We start from the raw sequence: 20,215 nt of genomic DNA, 5'->3' as shown, positions 1-20,215 counted from the left end.
TCCTTGTTCAAGGAACGTCTAGAAGTTCCTTGTAGAACTTCCATGAGGGACTTACTCAAGGAACTTATGGAAGGAACTTCTAGAACTTATAAACGTTTCTTGTTAAAATTGTAGAAGTTCTACAAGGAACTTTTAGAAGTTCTACAAGGAACTTCCATAAGGAACTTCTACAACTTAATTAAGGAACTTCTAGAAGTTCCTTGTTAAAATTGTAGAAGTTCTACAAGGAACTGTAGAAGTTCTACAAGGAACTGTAGAAGTTCCTTGCAGAGCGTCTAAAAGTTCCTTGTTGAAGGAACGTCTAGAAGTTCCTTGTAGAACCTCCATGAGGGACTTCTACAACTTATTCAAGGAACTTCTAGAACTTCTAAAAGTTCCTTGTTAAAATTGTAGAAGTTCTACAAGGAACTTTTAGAAGTTCTACAAGGAACTTCTAGACGTTCCTTCAAAAAGGAACGTCTAGAAATATTTTCTAGAAGGGACTTCCAGAACTGCTAGAAGTTCCTTGTTGAAATTGTAGAAGTTTTACAAGGAATTTTTAGAATTTCTACAAAGAAACTTCTAGACGTTCGTTGTTGAAGGAACGTCTAGAAGTTCCTTGTAGAACACTGTGCACGTGTCGTTCTGCAACCGCTTCGGATTCAGTGGACATCCAGCATAAGTCGTACAAGTACGCTCTAGAATTTCTAGAAGTCATACAAGTATGTGCTAGGACTTCTACAACTAAGTCGTACAAGTACGTTCTAGAACTTCGAGAAGTAAGTCGAACAAGTACGTTCTAGAACTGCTAGGAGTCATACAAGTACGTTGTAGAACTTTTAGAAGTAAATCGTACAAGTACGTTGTAGAACTTTTGGAAGTAAATCGTACAAGTACGTTGTAGAACTTCTAGAGGTATGTCATACAAGTACATTCTAAAACGTCTAAAAGTAAGTTGTACAAGTACGTTCTAAAACGTCGAGAGGTCGTACAAGTACGTTCTAGAACGTCTAAAAGTAAGTCGTACAAGTACGTTCTAGAACGTCTAAAAGTAAGTCGTACAAGTACGTTCTAAAACGTCGAGAGGTTGTACAAGTACGTTCTAAAACGTCGAGAGGTCGTACAAGTACGTTCTAAAATGTCGAGAGGTCATACAAGTACGTTCTAGAACGTCTAAAAGTAAGTCGTACAAGTACGTTCTAGAACATCTAAAAGTAAGTCGTACAAGTACGTTCTAGAACGTCGAGAAGTAAGTTGTACAAGTACGTTCTAGAACTTCTTGAAGTAAGTCGTACAAGTACGCTCTAGAACGTTAAGTAAGTTGTACAAGTACGTTCTAGAACTTCTAGAAGTCGTACAAGTATGTTCTACAAGTAAGATGTACAAGTACGTTCTAGACCTAGAAGTAAGTCGTACAAGTATGTTCTAGAACTTTCAGAAGTAAGTCGTACAATTAAGTACTAGGACTTTTAGAAGTCGTACAAGTAAGTTCTGGAACTTCTAGAAGAGTCCTACAAGTACGCTCCAGGACTTTTAGAAGTAAGTCGTACAAGTAGGTTCTAGGACTCCTAGAAGTAAGTCGTACAAGTAGGTTCTAGAACTTTTAGAAGGAAGTTGTACAACTAAGTTCTAGAACTTTTACAGGTCGTACAACTAAAATCTACAACTTTTATAAGTCGTACAAGTACTTGCTAGAACCTCTAGAAGTAAACCGTTCAACTAAGCTCTAGAACTTTTAGAAGAAAGTCATAGAAAAAAGTTGTACATGTAAGATAGTATTATTAAGTAGTAGAAGGAAGTTGTACAAGTCAGGTAGTAGTATTGTTTAGTATAAGGAAGTTGTACAAGTCAGGTAGTAGTATTGAGTTGTACAAGGAAGGTTGAAGTATTAGGAGTAGTATTAAGTTATACAAAGTAAGGTAGTAGTATTAGGTAGTAGTATTAAGTTGTACAAAGTAAGGTAGTAGTATTAGGAGTAGTATTAAGTTGTACAAAGTAAGGTAGTAGTATTAGGTAGTAGTATTAAGTTGTACAAAGTAAGGTAGTAGTATTAGGTAGTAGTATTAAGTTGTACCAAGTAAGGTAGTAGTATTAGGAGTAGTATTAAGTAAGGTAGTAGTATTAGATAGTAGTATTAAATTGTGCCAGTAAGGTAGTATGTTGTACAAGTAAAGTAGTAGTATTTAGTAGTATTAAATTGTACGAGTAGGGTTGTAGTACTAAGTAATACAAGTATTGTAGTAGTATTAAGTTGTACAAGTCAGGTAGCATTAATTAGTAGTATTAAGTTGTACAACTATGGTAGAAGTATTAAGTAGTTGTACAAGTAAGGTAGTAGTATTAAGTTGTACAAATATGGCAATAGTGCTAAGTAGTATTTGTAGTACACAGTAGTAGTATTAGGTAGTACAACACTGCCCTCTGCTGGTGCATTAGTAGTAGTACTATGTTGTACAACACTGCCCTCTGCTGGTGCATTAGTAGTAGTACTATGTTGTACAACACTGCCCTCTGCTGGTGCATTAGTAGTAGTACTATGTTGTACAACACTGCCCTCTGCTGGTGCATTAGTAGTAGTACTATGTTGTACAACACTGCCCTCTGCTGGTGCATTAGTAGTAGTACTATGTTGTACAACACTGCCCTCTGCTAGTGCATTAGTAGTAGTACTATGTTGTACAACACTGCCCTCTGCTGGTGCATTAGTAGTAGTACTATGTTGTACAACACTGCCCTCTGCTAGTGCATTAGTAGTAGTACTATGTTGTACAACACTGCCCTCTGCTGGTGCATTAGTAGTAGTAGTACTATGTTGTACAACACTGCCCTCTGCTGGTGCATTAGTAGTAGTACTATGTTGTACAACACTGCCCTCTGCTGGTGCATTAGTAGTAGTACTATGTTGTACAACACTGCCCTCTGCTAGTGCATTAATAGTAGTACTATGTTGTACAACACTGCCCTCTGCTGGTGCATTAGTAGTAGTACTATGTTGTACAACACTGCCCTCTGCTGGTGCATTAGTAGTAGTAGTACTATGTTGTACAACACTGCCCTCTGCTGGTGCATTAGTAGTAGTAGTACTATGTTGTACAACACTGCCCTCTGCTGGTGCATTAGTAGTAGTACAACACTGCCCTCTGTTGGTGCATAAGTATTGGTACTATTAGGCAGTACAACACTGCCCTCTGTTGGTGCATAAGTATTGGTACTATTAGGCAGTACAACACTTCCCTCTGCTGGTGCATAAGTAGTAGTATTGCTTGACACAAGACTTGAGCCTCCATGGTGTGTGTGCGTGAGTAACTGTGCAGCTTCTTGTTCCCCAGGCGACTGTTTTGACTGACCGACACCTTGCTTGACCTGACCGACACCCACTCTTTGGACCGACCTGTTGACACGACCTTTGACCTTGCATGTGGATCACACTTGTTTTGATTTTACTTCACATTTGTGCACGGCGGCTACACAAGTTTTTCTTTTGACCTTCTCTTCTGCCTTCAAGTCGAAATAAACTTTCCAACACCCATGTGGTTTCCCCGTGTGACTTCCTGACAACAACAACAACAATTGATTGACTATTTTATTCATGAACATCACTTGCAGTCACACCAAGACTGAAGTCTCCTTTGGTTCCAGGTCAACATTCCATGTGATTCCAAGAAGGAACTGGCTGCATTTCTTAGAACAGAATCAGCGTGTTCACCACTTCTTTACACCAGGGGGGCGGAGTCAAACAGTCATGTGACCATAAGTCCGTCAGTCTTTTGTGGTCCTTAAGTTTGTCCCGCTCAGTCGTCCAATGCCAGTGTGTTGAGCTCCTCGTCTAGATCTTCTAGATCTTCTCCAGTGAACAAGTTCTCATCCACCGGCACGTCCTCCTCTTCATCCTCCTCCTCCTCTTCCTCACCCCCTGGTAGGACGTCGGCTTCGGTGCCGCCACAAGCTCCGTTTAACTGCTCTGTGGGCACAAAAGTCACTTTGACTTCACTTCATTTAAAGTGTCAGTAGAGTGTAAACACAAGTTGACTTATATGGCTTCAAATCATCAATGTCTCAAAGGGCTGCACAAGCCACAACGACATTGTGTCCATTCAACTTATCAATTGTATTTACAATCCACAAAGTATTTGAAAATACCGTCTAAACCAGGGGTCACCAACGCGGGCACCAGGTAAGGACCAGATGAGTAGCCCGCTGGCCTGTTCTAAAAATAGCTCAAATAGCAGCACTTACCAGTGAGCTGCCTCTATTTTTTAAATTGTATTTATTTACTAGCAAGCTGGTCTCACTTTGCCCGACATTTTTAATTCTAAGAGAGAAAAAACTCAAATAGAATTTGAAAATCCAAGAAAATATTTTAAAGACTTGGTCTTCACTTGTTTAAATAAATTCATTATTTTTTTTACTTTGCTTCTTATAACTTTCAGAAAGACAATTTTAGAGAAAAAATACAACCTTAAAAATGATTTTAGGATTTTTAAACACATATACCTTTTTACCTTTTAAATTCCTTCCTCTTCTTTCCTGACAATTTAAATCAATGTTCAAGTACATTTTTTTTATTTTTATTGTAAAGAATAATAAATACATTTTAATTTAATTCTTCATTTTAGTTTCTAATTTTTTGACGAAGAATATTTGTGAAATATTTCTTCAAACTTATGATTAAAATTCAAAAGAAATATTCTGGCAAATCTAGAAAATCTGTAGAATCAAATTTAAATCTTATTTCAAAGTCTTGAATTTCTTTTAAAATGTTTGTTCTGGAAAATCTAGAAGAAATAATGATTTGTCTTTGTTAGAAATATAGCTTGGTCCAATTTGTTATATATTCTAACAAAGTGCAGATTGGATTTTAACCTATTTAAAACATGTCATCCAAATTCTAAAATTAATCTTAATCAGGAAAAATTACTAATGATGTTCCATAAATTATTTTTAATTTTTTTTCAAAAAGATTCAAATTAGCTAGTTTTTCTCTTTTTTTTTTCGGTTGAATTTTGAATTTTAAAGAGTCGAAATTGAAGATAAACTATGTTTCAAAATTGTATTGTCATTTTTTCCGTGTTTTCTCCTCTTTTAAACCGTTCAATTAAGTGTAAATATCATTAATTATTAATAATAACATAGAGTTATTTGAGCAAATTGGCTATTTCTGGAAATTTATTGAAGTGTGTATCAAACTGGTAGACCTTCGCATTAATCACTACCCAAGAAGTAGCTCTTGCTTTCAAAAAGGTTGCTGACCCCTGATCTAAACATTAAAAAAACGCCACAAATTCAGTCGACGGTTTTGATTATTCCGCTCCGAACACCTTGGGTCATTTCTGTAGATTCTACATCAGTTTAGTCACACTTCTGCACTCTTACCATATTATTAGGTCAGTCATACTGGAAATATGCAAACATTGTAAATATGTGTTGTTTATCATTCACAATTAGGGATGTCTGATAATGGCTTTATGCCAATATCCGATATTGTCCAACTCTTAATTACCGATACCGATATATGCAGTCGTGGAATTAACACGTTATTATGCCTAATTTGGACAACCAGGTATGGTGAAGATAAGGTACTTTTTTTTTTAATTTATAAAATAAGATAAATAAAAATTTCTTGAATAATAAAGAAAGTACAACAATATAAAAACAGTTACATAGAAACTAGTAATTAATGAAAATGAGTCAAATGAAGTGTTAAAGGTTAGTACTATTAGTGGAGCAGCAGCACACACAATCATGTGTGCTTACGGACTGTATCCCTTGCAGACTGTATTGATATATATTGATATATAATGTAGGAAGCAGAATATTAATAACAGAAAGAAACAACCCTTTTGTGTGAATGAGTGTAAATGGGGGAGGGAGGTTTTTTGGGTTGGTGCACTAATTGTAAGTGTATCTTGTGTTTTTTATGTGGATTTAATTAAAAAATAAAAACAAAACGATACCAATAATAAAAAAAACGATACCGATAATTTCCGATATTAAATTTTAAAGCATTTATCGGCCGATAATATCGGACATCTCTATTCACAATCCTTATGTAAGACAAGAACACGTATTTTCATGCATTCTAAATTGTAAATAAATATCTTAACGATTGAGTCAAAAGATGTTGAGACATGTCATTATACTCTCTAAAAACATCCACAAAGTACCAACAATATTCCGTGACCTGAAAATTAACCAAATATGAGTGATATTGTTATTATGAGCCAGGGGTGGGCAATTAATTTTTACCGGGGGCCGCATGAGCAACCCGAGCACTGCTGGAGGGCCACATCCACAATATTTCAATACAATTTTGCTCAATATTATTTTTAATATATACCGTAAGATAAATAATAATAGTAATACTTCAACATAGTGTGTGTAACAGCATTCCATGACTAATATAAATAAATGAACATGAATAATAAATGACAGTAAAATAAGCACACGTATGACTGAGGAGTCATAGTGTAACTTTGTGTGGTGTTTGAGTTGTCCGACTTTTTGTGTGGCCATAAACGCACCAGTGGTTTAGTGCTATGCGTGTTGGTGACAGATGACAAGTTGCTTTTGGCCTGCTTTGTACGGCAGAAAATGACTAGTTTTTCCAGATAGAAGTGTGAAAACTCATGTTTTTGGTGTGGTTATGGCCGAATATAAACAGTTTTGCTCAATAAAGTGATGCATATAATTCCTGTCCTCGATAGACGTTACAATAATTGAACGGTGTTCAATTGAACGGTGTTGACGAACACCGTTAGGACCGCTTGTTGTCACTGTCACTCAAAGTTGCATTGCAAAATTACACAGAATAAATATGTTTATTTGGTTTAGAATTCAGATGGGATTTGATTTGGTGCGTGGCATATATTTGCTGTGCGCAGCGGACGCTTGAGCAGTGCGCAATTGCGCAGGCACGCACCTTAGAGGGAACGTTGCTTGGCAGTCCATGTCTTGTTGAAAACACGGCATTCCTCATCAACTTTTCTCTTTTTAGCGTCTCGGGTGTAAAGCGTGCATCACTTGTCGCTGCATGTGCACCTTCACTCGCAGGCTACACCCGGACACACGCCCGTAAATAACACTTTTCAAAATAAAAGCAGCACAGTTGTATTGCGTGCACGACATAGATGTTTTTTCAACTTTATTTTGTGATTGCAGCTGTTCACATTCACTCACAATCACGCATACGTCCACACGGAAGTAATACAAATAATGATTTTCAAAACAAAAGCAGCACCGTTGTATTGCACACTCGACATAGATACTTTTTAAAATGTATTTTGTAATACTTGTTAATATTTATAATAACAAAATGACTAATACTTGTTAAAATGTATAATAACAATATGACTAATACTTGTTAATATTTATAATACCAATATGACTAATACTTGTTAATATTTATAATAATATGACTAATACTTGTTAATATTTATAATACCAATATGACTAATACTTGTTAATATTTATAATAATATGACTAATACTTGTTAATATTTATAATACCAATATGACTAATACTTGTTAATATTTATAATAATATGACTAATACTTGTTAATATTTATAATACCAATATGACTAATACTTGTTAATATTTATAATAATATGACTAATACTTGTTAATATTTATAATACCAATATGACTAATACTTGTTAATATTTATAATAATATGACTAATACTTGTTAATATTTATAATACCAATATGACTAATACTTGTTAATATTTATAATACCAATATGACTAATACTTGTTAATATTTATAATAATATGACTAATACTTGTTAATATTTATAATACCAATATGACTAATACCTGTTAATATTTATAATACCAATATGACTAATACTTGTTAATATTTATAATATGACTAGTACTTGTTAATATTTATAATACCAATATGACTAATACTTGTTAATATTTATAATAATATGACTAGTACTTGTTAATATTTATAATACCAATATGACTAATACTTGTTAATATTTATAATAATATGACTAATACTTGTTAATATGTATAATACCAATATGACTAATACTTGTTAATATTTATAATAATATGACTAATACTTGTTAATATTTATAATACCAATATGACTAATACTTGTTAATATTTATAATAATATGACTAATACTTGTTAATATTTATAATACCAATATGACTAATACTTGTTAATATTTATAATAATATGACTAGTACTTGTTAATATTTATAATACCAATATGACTAATACTTGTTAATATTTATAATAATATGACTAGTACTTGTTAATATTTATAATACCAATATGACTAATACCTGTTAATATTTATATCACTAATACTTGTTAAAATTCATAATAACAACATGACTAATACTTGTTAATATTTATAATATTACTAATACTTTTTAATATTTATAATATGACTAATACTTGTTAATATTTATAATATGACTAATACTTGTTAAAATTTATAATACCAATATGACTAATACTTGTTAATATTTATAATAATATGACTAATACTTGTTAAAATGTATAATAATATGACTAATACTTGTTAATATTTATAATAATATGACTAATACTTGTTAAAATGTATAATAATATGACTAATACTTGTTAATATTTATAATAATATGACTAATACTTGTTAATATTTATAATAATATGACTAATACTTGTTCAAATGTATAATAATATGACTAATACTTGTTAATATTTATAATAATATGACTAATACTTGTTAAAATGTATAATAATATGACTAATACTTGTTAAAATGTATAATAATATGACTAATACTTGTTCATATTTACTGACACTTTTTGAATGTTGTTATTGTATTTTATGTGCGGACTAGAGGAGCTGGAAGCAGACTTCTATTAACGCCGATTTAATATTCAGAGTGCAGTCGTCATGGCGACAGTGGACAATAGGCAACGCCCCCCAAAAAAGTGCACGTCCCCTTTAAGGATTTCTTACCGCTGTCCCGAGCCGTCATGTGAGTCTTGGTCCTGGAGGTGAAGCGGTCCCTGGCAGCCACAGTTATGCCCGTGTCATCCACCTCCTGAGGGACGAAGCGGGACAGGTCTATGTCCTGGACCTGGACCTGGGTGCTGTGGGTCTGAAGGCCAGATGCAACACTGTCAAGCATGAAGACCCCCTGCACAACAACAACAACATGCATCACCTCCTCATCCTCATCCTCGTCCTCATCATCCTCGTTAGCATATCGGGCGTCGAGCGCCTCCTCGTCGTCGTCGTCCACAAGTTCGGGTCGGAACTCGAAGACCTCGCGACCGCTGACCTGCAGGTGACACCATGTGAGACGCGTCCTGGGACAAGATGGTGGTCAACACCAACTCACCACCAGCGACCTGCCGGCCTTGAAGTCCGCCTTCTTCTTCTCCATCTCCTCTCGCGCTTTGTCCACCTGTCAGAGCTCACCTTTAACCCCTGCACACCTGTCACCACCTGTCATCCCTCGCCATACCTTCTCCTGCCTCTTCCTCTTCTTCCACGCCAGGAAGGTCTCCAGGGTGATGCGGGTCACGCTGGCGCCGAGTGCTGAGCGCTGACAAGGAGACCAGAAGAGAGGTTGGAACACCTGGAGCGGCCATCTTTGATGCCCTTCTTTACCTATCTCTTTCTAATTTAAACACCTGTAGCGATGGAGCGGCCATCTTTGATGCCCTTCTTTACCTATCTCTTTCTAATTTAAACACCTGGTGCGATGGAGCGGCCATCTCTGATGCCCTTCTTTACCTCTCTCTCTATTTTAAACACCTGTAGCCATAGACATAAGTAGACGCAGCATTGGTTGCTGTGACGCGAGAAATTGGGCCGCCATCTTGAAGTGGTGATGAGGAGCCGGCGAGCGGCCTAAACTGACAGTTGACAGGTAGAAAACAAAGATGGTGTTCAGCGTTCTCCTGCTCAAATGAGCGGACTGTTGAAAATAGGAATCGGGGGACTACTTTTAATAATAATAATAATAATAATAATAATAGATTTTATTTGTTAAAAAAAAATAAAACATTTCTTTACATTGAGTAAACAACCTCAAAGTGCTACAGTGTATTAAAAAACAAAAAAAAAGATAATAAAAAATTAAAATAAATAAAAATTAGAACAGACAAATAGATAAAACTAGTATGCGTATATCTAAAAAAAATATATATATTTTTTAAAAAGAAAAGTCTGTGGTGCACTCAGGTGGTCAGGGAGAGCGTTCCACAGACTGGGAGCGGCGGAGCAGAAAGCCTGGTCTCCCACTGTTCGGGAGCTCTGTCCTCGGAGGTTAGCCTGTCCGGAGCGGAGGTGTCGTGTGGAGGATTTGGGGGTGAGTACCGTATTTTTCGGACAATAAATCGCAGTTTTTGTCATAGTTTGGCCGGGGGTGCAACTTATACTCAGGAGCGACTTATGTGTGAAATTATTAACACATTAGCGTAAAATATCAAATAATATTATTTATCTCATTCATGTAAGAGACTAGACCAGGGGTCACCAACGCGGGCACCAGGTAGCCCGTAAGGACCAGATGAGTAGCCCGCTGGCCTGTTCTAAAAATAGCTCAAATAGCAGCACTTACCAGTGAGCTGCCTCTATTTTTTAAATTGTATTTATTTACTAGCAAGCTGGTCTCGCTTTGCCCGACATTTTTTATTCTAAGAGAGACAAAACTCAAATAGAATTTGAAAATCCAAGAAAATATTTTAAAGACTTGGTCTTCACTTGTTTAAATAAATTCATAATTTTTTTACTTTGCTTCTTATAACTTTCAGAAAGACAATTTTAGAGAAAAAATACAACCTTTTTTAAACACATATACCTTTTTACCTTTTAAATTCCTTCCTCTTCTTTCCTGACAATTTAAATCAATGTTCAAGTAAATTTATTTTTTTTATTGTAAAGAATAATAAATACATTTTAATTTAATTCTTCATTTTAGCTTCTGTTTTTTCAACGAAGAATATTTGTGAAATATTTCTTCAAACTTATGATTAAAATTCAAAACAATTATTCTGGCAAATCTAGAAAATCTGTAGAATCAAATTTAAATCTTATTTCAAAGTCTTTTGAATTTCTTCTAAAAATGTTATTCTGGAAAATCTAGAAGAAATAATGATTTCTCTTTGTTAGAAATATAGCTTGGTCCAATTTGTTATATATTCTAACAAAGTGCAGATTGGATTTTAACCTATTTAAAACATGTCATCAAAATTGTAAAATTAATCTTAATCAGGAAAAATTACTAATGATGTTCCATAAATTATTTTTTTAATTTTTTCAAAAAGATTCGAATTAGCTAGTTTTTCTCTTCTTTTTTTCGGTTGAATTTTGAATTTTAAAGAGTCGAAATTGAAGATAAACTATGTTTCAAAATTTTATTGTCATTTTTTTTGTGTTTTCTCCTCTTTTAAACCGTTCAATTAAGTGTAAATATAATTAATTATTAATAATAACAGAGTTAAAGGTAAATTGAGCAAATTGGCTATTTCTGGCAATTTATTTAAGTGTGTATCAAACTGGTAGCCCTTCGCATTAATCACTACCCAAGAAGTAGCTCTTGCTTTCAAAAAGGTTGGTGAACCCTGGACTATATAGTATAAGATTTCATGGGATTTAGCGATTAGGAGTGACAGATTGTTTGGTAAACGTATAGCATGTTCTATATGTTATAGTTATTTGAATGACTCTTACCATAATATGTTACGTTAACATACCAGTTGGTTATTTATGCCTCATATAACGTACACTTATTCAGCCTGTTGTTCACTATTCTTTATTTTAAATTGCCTTTCAAATGTCTTTTGGCTTTTGTTGTTGTTGGCTTTTATCAAATACATTTCCCCAAAAAATGCGACTTATACTCCAGTGCGACTTATATATGTTTTTTCCCTTCTTTATTATGCATTTTCGGCAGGTGCGACTTATACTCCGAAAAATACGGTAGTTCTTTGAGGTTGAGGGGGGCATTTCCATGGAGGCACTTTTCACGAGTCAGATTTAACAATAACGTACTATTGGTCGTATTTTGTGAAAAGAATATTACCACAGAGTTGAGAAGGAGCAAAGATCTTCAATAGTACTGCAATCAAAAACTAAATTCACCAAGCTGCCACTGATTATGATGCATTCTTCATTTTAGGCAAAGTGTAGGACAATACTTTCTTAACAGTATAATTGTAACCAGGAATAAGGCTTCAAGCAACAATATTCAAATACTAACATTGTTGGGTAAGACAGAATTTGGTTTTATTCTGAATCCAGTGAAAGAGATTGGTGGTTTTATCTGATATAAAGACTTTCAGGTGTTTATTTATGTTTATGTTGAAGTATTTGGCAGACGCTTTTATCCAAAGCGACATACATAAAAAATACATATAAAACAATCACTGTAAACTAGGGGTGTAACAGTACACAAAAATGTCGGTTCGGTTCATTTTCGGTACAGTAAGAAAACAACAAAATATACATTTTTGTGTTATTTATTTACCAAATTTGCAAAATCTTCCACCAAGAATATTTTTCTTAGTGTAATATTTGATGTGAAGTAATGGGAACCTTGGATAGGTCAATAATTCATAATAACATTGATTTTGATTCAATATTATGTTTTGAGCAATGAGTTTAAAAGAAAAAAAAACAGCTTTGTTTTATTAGTCAACATTGCAACTTTTTCTAAATTACATTTCACCTTTAAGATTTTTTATTTCACTTTTGTTATGTTTTTGTTTATTTTAATAGCATTTTTAGAATGTGCCGTGGTCCTTCAAAACATTAGCTGTGGGCTGCAAATGCACACTTTTGACACCCCTGCTATAGATTATAAAACATTAAATGTGATAAATCTATGGATAAAAAGCAGAGGCTGGCAACACATGCGCGTTTATCATAACTCTCTCTCTCTCTCTCTGTCTCTGCCCCTCCCTCACCAATGCTGCTGTTTGTTTTGTTTTTAACCCCTTCTTAACCCTGAACGTACATTGAAAATACACGCAACCCTAACTCAAAATGCCGAACATTTGAGGCATTTAAGAAACTCCGCCCTGACATGTCCGGTGAAGAGGACGTATGGTCAGTCTATCCTAGCCCGTTAGCTGCTAGCATGCCGTGTGTTGTGCCTCGGTGTGCATTGTTTACACAACGTAGGTTACGCTACTTAATATGTCCAGTGTTTCCCACACATTCATTTATTTGTGGCGGCCCGCCACGAAAGAATTACGTCCGCCACAAAAAAAAAAAAAAAATTTTTTTTTTTTGTCCTGTCCAGCTTCTCAGGCAAATCATATAGTTGATGTAGATGCCCATATAGGCTGTTCACATTTACTTTACAAAAGAGAAGTGTAGGATCAAGATTTTGTGTCTATCTACCACCACTACTGTTTTCTGTTTATTTGTTACTGACTGTGGCAGGACACCTCTGCCTCTGTTTCACTTTATGTTGCTGGTAAATAATATGCTTGTAGTAGTAGGCTAAAGTTAAATTATTTAGTATGCACTAATTAAAGGGGCAGAGCTTTAAGAGACATTTTAGCTTTTATATTTTATAAGATATTTTTTGTAAGAACCACAATTAATAAATATATTTCAGTGAATAACTTATTGTTCAAATCTGTTTATAAATATGTGTTGTAATTATATTGTAAAATGGATGGACGTTTAAAACAAAACTGTTATTATTAATTAGTAAGTATACATTTTTTTTAGCCTTTTTAGAGAAAATCATATCGTTGTAGTAAATTATGCAAATTACTCGATGATGTAATGTGACCACGCCCATAGCCACGCCCCCACCGCCACAGGTATCTTGGCAGTTTATGGGAAACACTGATGTCCGTGTGGAAACTTATTCGGTACATTTTCGAACCGAACCGAACCCCCCGTACTGAAATGGTTCAATACAAATACACGCACCGTTACACCCCTACTGTAAACATGATCATTTAAAGGAAGAATGTAATACAAAATATCAATACAAAGTGTCAAGACAGAATAAACTCTCTGCTACTGCAGCAACAGAGGTACAGTCTATAAGATATATAGATATCTAATGTATTCATGTATACGCATGTATATATAACCTAATCATAGCTTCCGTCAGTCTACCCCAGGGCAGCTGTGGCTACGAAAGTAGCTTACCACTACCAGGTGTAAATGAATGATGGGTTTTTAACATGTAAAGCGACTTTGGGTACTTAGAAAAGCGCTATATAAATCCCAGGTATTATTATTATATATTGTTTCTTCAATTTAAAAATAGCTGACCGTTTTTCCCCCCTTCTCTGGGATTATATTCCCAGTTTTAATCTGGGACGTCTGGTCACTTATAGCATATAAGAATATTCTATTACTGTTAAGCAAACTATGAATAATAAAACATGTCATAGCTACACGTGTGACAAAAAAGCGGGTGAAAATCAGTGGTATTCAGTGAGGTAAGATGAATTAAATGCGCTGACAGTTCATTGCTCCTGCTAAATGAATTGCACTGAGTGGAGCGGATCACCACTCCAAGATGGCGGCCCCGCGTCTCGTCAGCGCCAGTAGGCAGTAGCGCTCGATGCTGCGTACCCTTAGAAGATGTCTATGCCTGTAGTGATGGAGCAGCCATCTTTGATGCCTTTCTTTACCTCTCTCTATTTTAAACACCTTTAGTGATGGAGCGGCCATCTTTGATGCCCTTAGTAGATTTTATTTGTAAAAAAGCACTTTACATTGAGTAAACAACCTCAAAGTGCTACAGTGTATTAAAAAAATAAATAAATAAAGCGAATACAAAATAAAAATAAAAACTAGAACAGCCAAATAGCTAAAACTAGTATGCATATAACAAGGCTTTTTTAAAAAGAAGGGTTTTTAAGCCTTTTTTAAAAGCATCCAGTCTGTGGTGCCCTCAGGTGGTCAGGGAGAGCGTTCCACAGACTGGGAGCGGCGGAGCAGAAAGCCTGGTCTCCCTTCTTTACCTCTCTCTCTATTTTAAACACCTGTAGTGATGGAGCGGCCATCTTTGATGCCCTTCTTTACCTCTCTCTCTATTTTAAACACCTGTAGTGATGGAGCGGCCATCTTTGATGCCCTTCTTTACCTCTCTCTCTATTTTAAACACCTGTAGTGATGGAGCGGCCATCTTTGATGCCCTTCTTTACCTCTCTCTCTATTTTAAACACCTGTAGTGATGGAGCGGCCATGTTTGAAAGCCCTTCTTTACCTCTCTCTCTATTTTAAACACCTGTAGTGATAGAGCGGCCATCTTTGATGCCCTTCTTTACCTCTCTCTCTATTTTAAACACCTGTAGTGATGGAGCGGCCATCTTTGATGCCCTTCTTTACCTCTCTCTCTATTTTAAACACCTGTAGTGATGGAGCGGCCATGTTTGAAAGCCCTTCTTTACCTCTCTCTCTATTAGCTCCTCCATAGAGATCCCCTCCTCTTTATCCTCCTTCTTCTTGTCTTTCTTCAGCACGAAGCCGGGCGGCAGGGCATGGCGGTACATGCAGGTGTCGCCCCCTGCTGGGCACACCCAGAACCAGCCATATTTGTTGCCCTCAATGGCATCCAGGAAGAATTTACACACCTGTGCAAAATAAAAGCAGGTGAGTAGTTGTGTGAAGATCACGTTATATTTATATAAGTATGTTATATCTTATGTAAGCATGTTATATTATGTAAGTATGTTATATCTTATGTAAGCATGTTATATTATGTAAGTATGTTATATCTTATGTAAGCATGTTATATTATGTAAGTATGTTATATCTTATGTTCGCATGTTATATTATGTAAGTATGTTATATCTTATGTTCACGTTATATTATGTAAGTATGTTATATCTTATGTTCACATGTTATATTATGTAAGTATGTTATATCTTATGAAAGTATGTTATATCTTATGTTCACATGTTATATTATGTAAGTATGTTATATCTTATGCAAGTATGTTATATCTTATGTTCACATGTTATATTATGTAAGTATGTTATATCTTATGTAAGCATGTTATATTATGTAAGTATGTTATATCGTATGTTCACATGTTATATTATGTATGTTTTATTTTATGTTCACATGTTATATTATGTAAGTATGTTATATCTTATGTTCACATGTTATATTATGTAAGTATGTTTTATTTTATGTTCACATGTTATATTATGTAAGTATGTTATATCTTATGTTCACATGTTATATTATGTAAGTATGTTTTATTTTATGTTCACATGTTATATTATGTAAGTATGTTATATCTTATGTTCACATGTTATATTACGCAAGTATGTTATATCTTATGTTCACATGTTATATTATGTAAGTATGTTCTATCTTATGTTCACATGTTATATTATGTAAGTATGTTATATCTTATGTTCACATGTTATATTATGTAAGTATGTTATATCTTATGTTCACATGTTGTATTATGTAAGTATGTTATATCTTATGTAAGTATGTTATATTATGTAAGTATGTTATATCTTATGTTCACATGTTATATTATGCAAGTATGTTATATCTTATGTTCACATGTTATATTATGTAAGTATGTTATATCTTATGTTCACATGTTATATTATGTAAGTATGTTATATCTTATGTTCACATGTTATATTATGTAAGTATGTTATATCTTATGTTCACATGTTATGTTATGTAAGTATGTTATATCTTATGTTCACATGTTATATTATGTAAGTATGTTATATCTTATGTTCACATGTTATATTACGCAAGTATGTTATATCTTATGTTCACATGTTATATTATGTAAGTATGTTCTATCTTATGTTCACATGTTATATTATGTAAGTATGTTATATCTTATGTTCACATGTTGTATTATGTAAGTATGTTATATCTTATGTAAGTATGTTATATTATGTAAGTATGTTATATCTTATGTTCACATGTTATATTATGTAAGTATGTTATATCTTATGTTCACATGTTATATTATGTAAGTATGTTATAGCTTATGTAAGCATGTTATATTATGTAAGTATGTTATATCTTATGTTCACATGTTATATTATGTAAGTATGTTATATCTTATGTAAGCATGTTATATTATGTAAGTATGTTATATCTTATGTTCACATGTTATATTATGTAAGTATGTTATATCTTATGTAAGCATGTTATATTATGTAAGTATGTTATATCTTATGTTCACATGTTGTATTATGTAAGTATGTTATATCTTATGTTCACATGTTGTATTATGTAAGTATGTTATATCTTATGTAAGCATGTTATATTATGTAAGTATGTTATATCTTATGTTCACATGTTATATATTCACGTTATGTTATGCAAGTAAGTTATATTGTGTTTGTATGTTGTCATGTGCACATGTTATGTTTGTATGTTTTTGAATTCTGGTGTTGTTTCCAGAACAAAACAAAGTCTCTCCCCTTTCATCCACATGAGAAGCGATCAAGAACCGAACCTTCAAGTAGACTCCTAAACATCTTATCAATGAGTGTGCTTGAGGTGTGTGCCTCTGAGGACCTTGAATTCCACCTGTGGGTACTTGGAGGTGTACTGTGTGTACCTCAATGAACATTTGGAACGAGTCTTACGATCTGAGTTTTGAGTTTCTTGTCAGCCTCGCCGTGCTTCTTGTTGACCACCTCCTCCAGCTTCTTCTCGTCCCAGTTGTCCATGGTGTCTAGGACAGGATAGGACTCCATCGTTATCCTTCATTCAGCACCGCGAGATGCCGGGCTCACCTTTCTCCAGCTCTTCGTCCCTCTCGTCCACGTAGACGCTCTTCTTCTCGCACTTCCTCTCCATGGACAGGTCGTGGCTGAACTTGCACTTGTCTCCTTTGGTGCACTGGCCCTGCTTGAAGAAGGCGCACAGCACCGACTTGGGATCCACGCCTGAAGGACACAAAAAGTTGGCGACTGGTCCGAACAAGAAGAAAGACTTGGAGGTCCTCCAAACATCAAGCAGGTGAGGAACCTTTGCTGACTTTCTGAGCGGCGACCACGGGCTTGAAGAGCTCATTGAGCTCATCCAACTCTTTCTTCTTGTCCGTCTTCTTGTTGGTCTTGTCACCCTCCACCTGAGACACACACACATGGTCTTCTCCTTTTACGTCCTAGCAGAAGAAGAAGTGTCAACCTCACCTGTCGGGCGTTTTGCTGTCCAGATTTCACTTGCTGTGTCACGTTCTTGATGAACTTTTGTTGTTTGGCTCCTTTCTTGTTCTTCAAGCCAAACGTTTTGTCCTGCAATGAAAACATATTCCATAAAGGCCATAGAGAGAAGTCTTCTACTTGGGCTTCTCGAGATGTCCGCACAATTTATAATTGTAATTTACACCACTGTCTTAACGGGACAAGCGGTAGAAAATGGATGGATGGATGTCTTAAACCTTTGCTAAGCCACACATTACACTTGATTCCACAGCTGGCAGTAAAATGTACACCTCATTTTATTTGGTCTTCTACACACCAAGTACATTTTATTATGTTTTTTACACCCCTAGAACATTTTATTATGTTTTTTACACGCCTAGTACACATTTTACACGTCAGGTACATTTTATTTTGTCTTCTACACACTAGGTACATTTAATTTTGTCTTCTTTTTTTTCATTTTGTTTTTATTGACATCTAGCATCAGACATTCCTATCCATTACATCATATTCACATACATCGTATATCTGTTGTCTGCCCTAAATGTCCAAATGTTTTTTGTTTATATCCCAACCATACCACCCACCACCCCCTGAAAAGAAAGTAACAGCAAAAAAAACAACAACAACAAAGTAATATCTACAAATACAACAATTAAATAAACAAAAAATAAACGATAATACATTAATAATAATAATGTATGTATGTATATGTGTGTGTGTATGTATATATATATATATATTTTATAAATGTATTTATTATTATTATTTTTTTAAATTATTTTATTTCTGACTATTATTATTAATGTATTATCATGTATTTTTTGTTTATTTAATTGTTGTATTTATTTTGTCTTCTACACACTAGGTACATTTTATTTTGTCTTCTACATGCCAAGTACATTGTATTGTGTTCTTTTCCACTGCAGGTACATTTTATTTGGTCTTCTACACGCCAAATACATTGTATTGTGTTCTTTTTCCCCGGCAGGTACATTTTATTTTGTCTTCTACACGCCAAGTACATTTTATTTTGTTTTTTACTCGACAGGTACATTTCATTTTGTTTTTTTACGTGTTAAGTACATCTTATTTGGTTTATTACTCGTCAGGTAAATTTTTTTTTACAAGTTAGGTACATTTTTATTTTATTTTTTTACGTATAAGGTACATTTTATTTTTACTCGTCAGTTACATTTTATTTTGTGTTTTTACACATTAAGTACATTTTATTTTACTCGTCAGGTACATTTTATTTTGTATTTTTACACATTAGGTACATTTTATTTTACTCGTCGGGTACATTTTATTTAGTTTTTTTACACACCAGGTACATTTTATAAAAAAACATTTTTACACGCTAGGTACATTTTATTTATTTACACGTCAAGTACATTTTATTTAGTTTTTTACACGTTAGGTACATTTTATTTTGTCTTCTACACATAACTTTTTTACAGTCAAGTATAATTGATTTAGTTTTATTACGCGTCAACTACAAAAATTTAGTATTTCTAGACGTCAGGTACAAATAACTAATTCATTTGATACACTAGACTAATTCTGTTGACTATTCCATCCATCCATTTTCTACCGCTTGTCCCTTTCTGGGTCCTTGAGTTTATTAGCACGTTCAGTAACGCGGTGCTCAGTATTGTGACGTCATCGCCGTGCCAGCAGGGCCTCCTGGTCGCCAACAAGCTTACTTTTCTTGACGCAGAATCATGTTTGTGACATCAAGTGAACGCGAAAGTAAACATTTGATGATAGTTTATTTGAGTAAATGAGTGATGTTGTGTCATGTTAGCTCCGATGCTAGCTGGGCGACACGCTACATGCTAACTCGTGATTCTTTACCTCAATGATCTTTTCCTTTTTCTTTTCTTGCGTCTTTTTATTTCCCGTGGCCGCAGCCGGCTTCTTCGGAGGCATGTTGGCTGAGTCGCGGGCCTGCGCTACAGTCCCCCGAGGTGTGAAAAGAAGAATAAAATGATGATTATTTGAGGAAAAAAGAGGATTTGTGCCGCTAATTTTTCCACACTCGATGCTAGCAGTGCGCCGCGACGCCGAGGCTCCGCCCACCGCCACCTGTGATTTG

The 20,215-nt window shown here is 34.6% G+C and overlaps 2 protein-coding genes across 3 annotated transcripts in view; one reads left to right on the top strand and one right to left on the bottom strand.

Moving 5' to 3' along the window:
- rbm45 (RNA binding motif protein 45) overlaps positions 1–4,123 on the top strand; it is a 23,616-nt gene extending 19,493 nt beyond the window's left edge. Inside the window, exon 11 of one of the 2 annotated variants that reach the window (XM_062057968.1) lies at positions 3,619–4,123. The gene's annotated coding sequence lies outside the window, so the exon portion shown is untranslated. Of the gene's footprint in view, positions 1–3,308; positions 3,509–3,618 lie in introns of those variants that run through there. The other variant, XM_062057967.1, reaches the window with a different exon arrangement.
- Positions 3,554–20,215, bottom strand: zc3h15 (zinc finger CCCH-type containing 15). Its single transcript, XM_062057966.1, has 11 exons — positions 19,975–20,215; positions 18,106–18,207; positions 17,939–18,041; positions 17,704–17,856; positions 17,554–17,642; positions 15,367–15,549; positions 9,459–9,539; positions 9,333–9,398; positions 9,156–9,272; positions 8,948–9,089; positions 3,554–3,940 (listed from the first exon to the last, which is right to left on the bottom strand). The coding sequence occupies exons 1-11, from the start codon at positions 20,047–20,049 to the stop codon at positions 3,771–3,773; spliced, it is 1,281 nt and encodes a 426-aa protein (XP_061913950.1). The 5' UTR covers positions 20,050–20,215; the 3' UTR covers positions 3,554–3,770.

This window comes from Entelurus aequoreus, linkage group LG09 (genome assembly GCF_033978785.1).
Source record: "Entelurus aequoreus isolate RoL-2023_Sb linkage group LG09, RoL_Eaeq_v1.1, whole genome shotgun sequence".
Taxonomy (NCBI): Eukaryota; Metazoa; Chordata; class Actinopteri; order Syngnathiformes; family Syngnathidae; genus Entelurus; species Entelurus aequoreus.
Note: the sequence above shows the minus strand (reverse complement) of the source record. Positions and strands in the feature narration are given on the sequence as shown.

Excerpts from the sequence above, each read along its gene's own strand:
- zc3h15 (XM_062057966.1), bottom strand. The coding sequence starts at position 20,049 with ATGCCTCCGAAGAAGCCGGCTGCGGCCACGGGAAATAAAAAGACGCAA. Across the intron at positions 18,042-18,105 it reads GACAGCAAAACGCCCGACAG|GTGGAGGGTGACAAGACCAA; the intron begins GTGAGGTTGACA and ends TGTGTGTCTCAG. Across the intron at positions 9,090-9,155 it reads ACGAGGATGAGGATGAGGAG|ACCCACAGCACCCAGGTCCA; the intron begins GTGATGCATGTT and ends TCTGGCCTTCAG.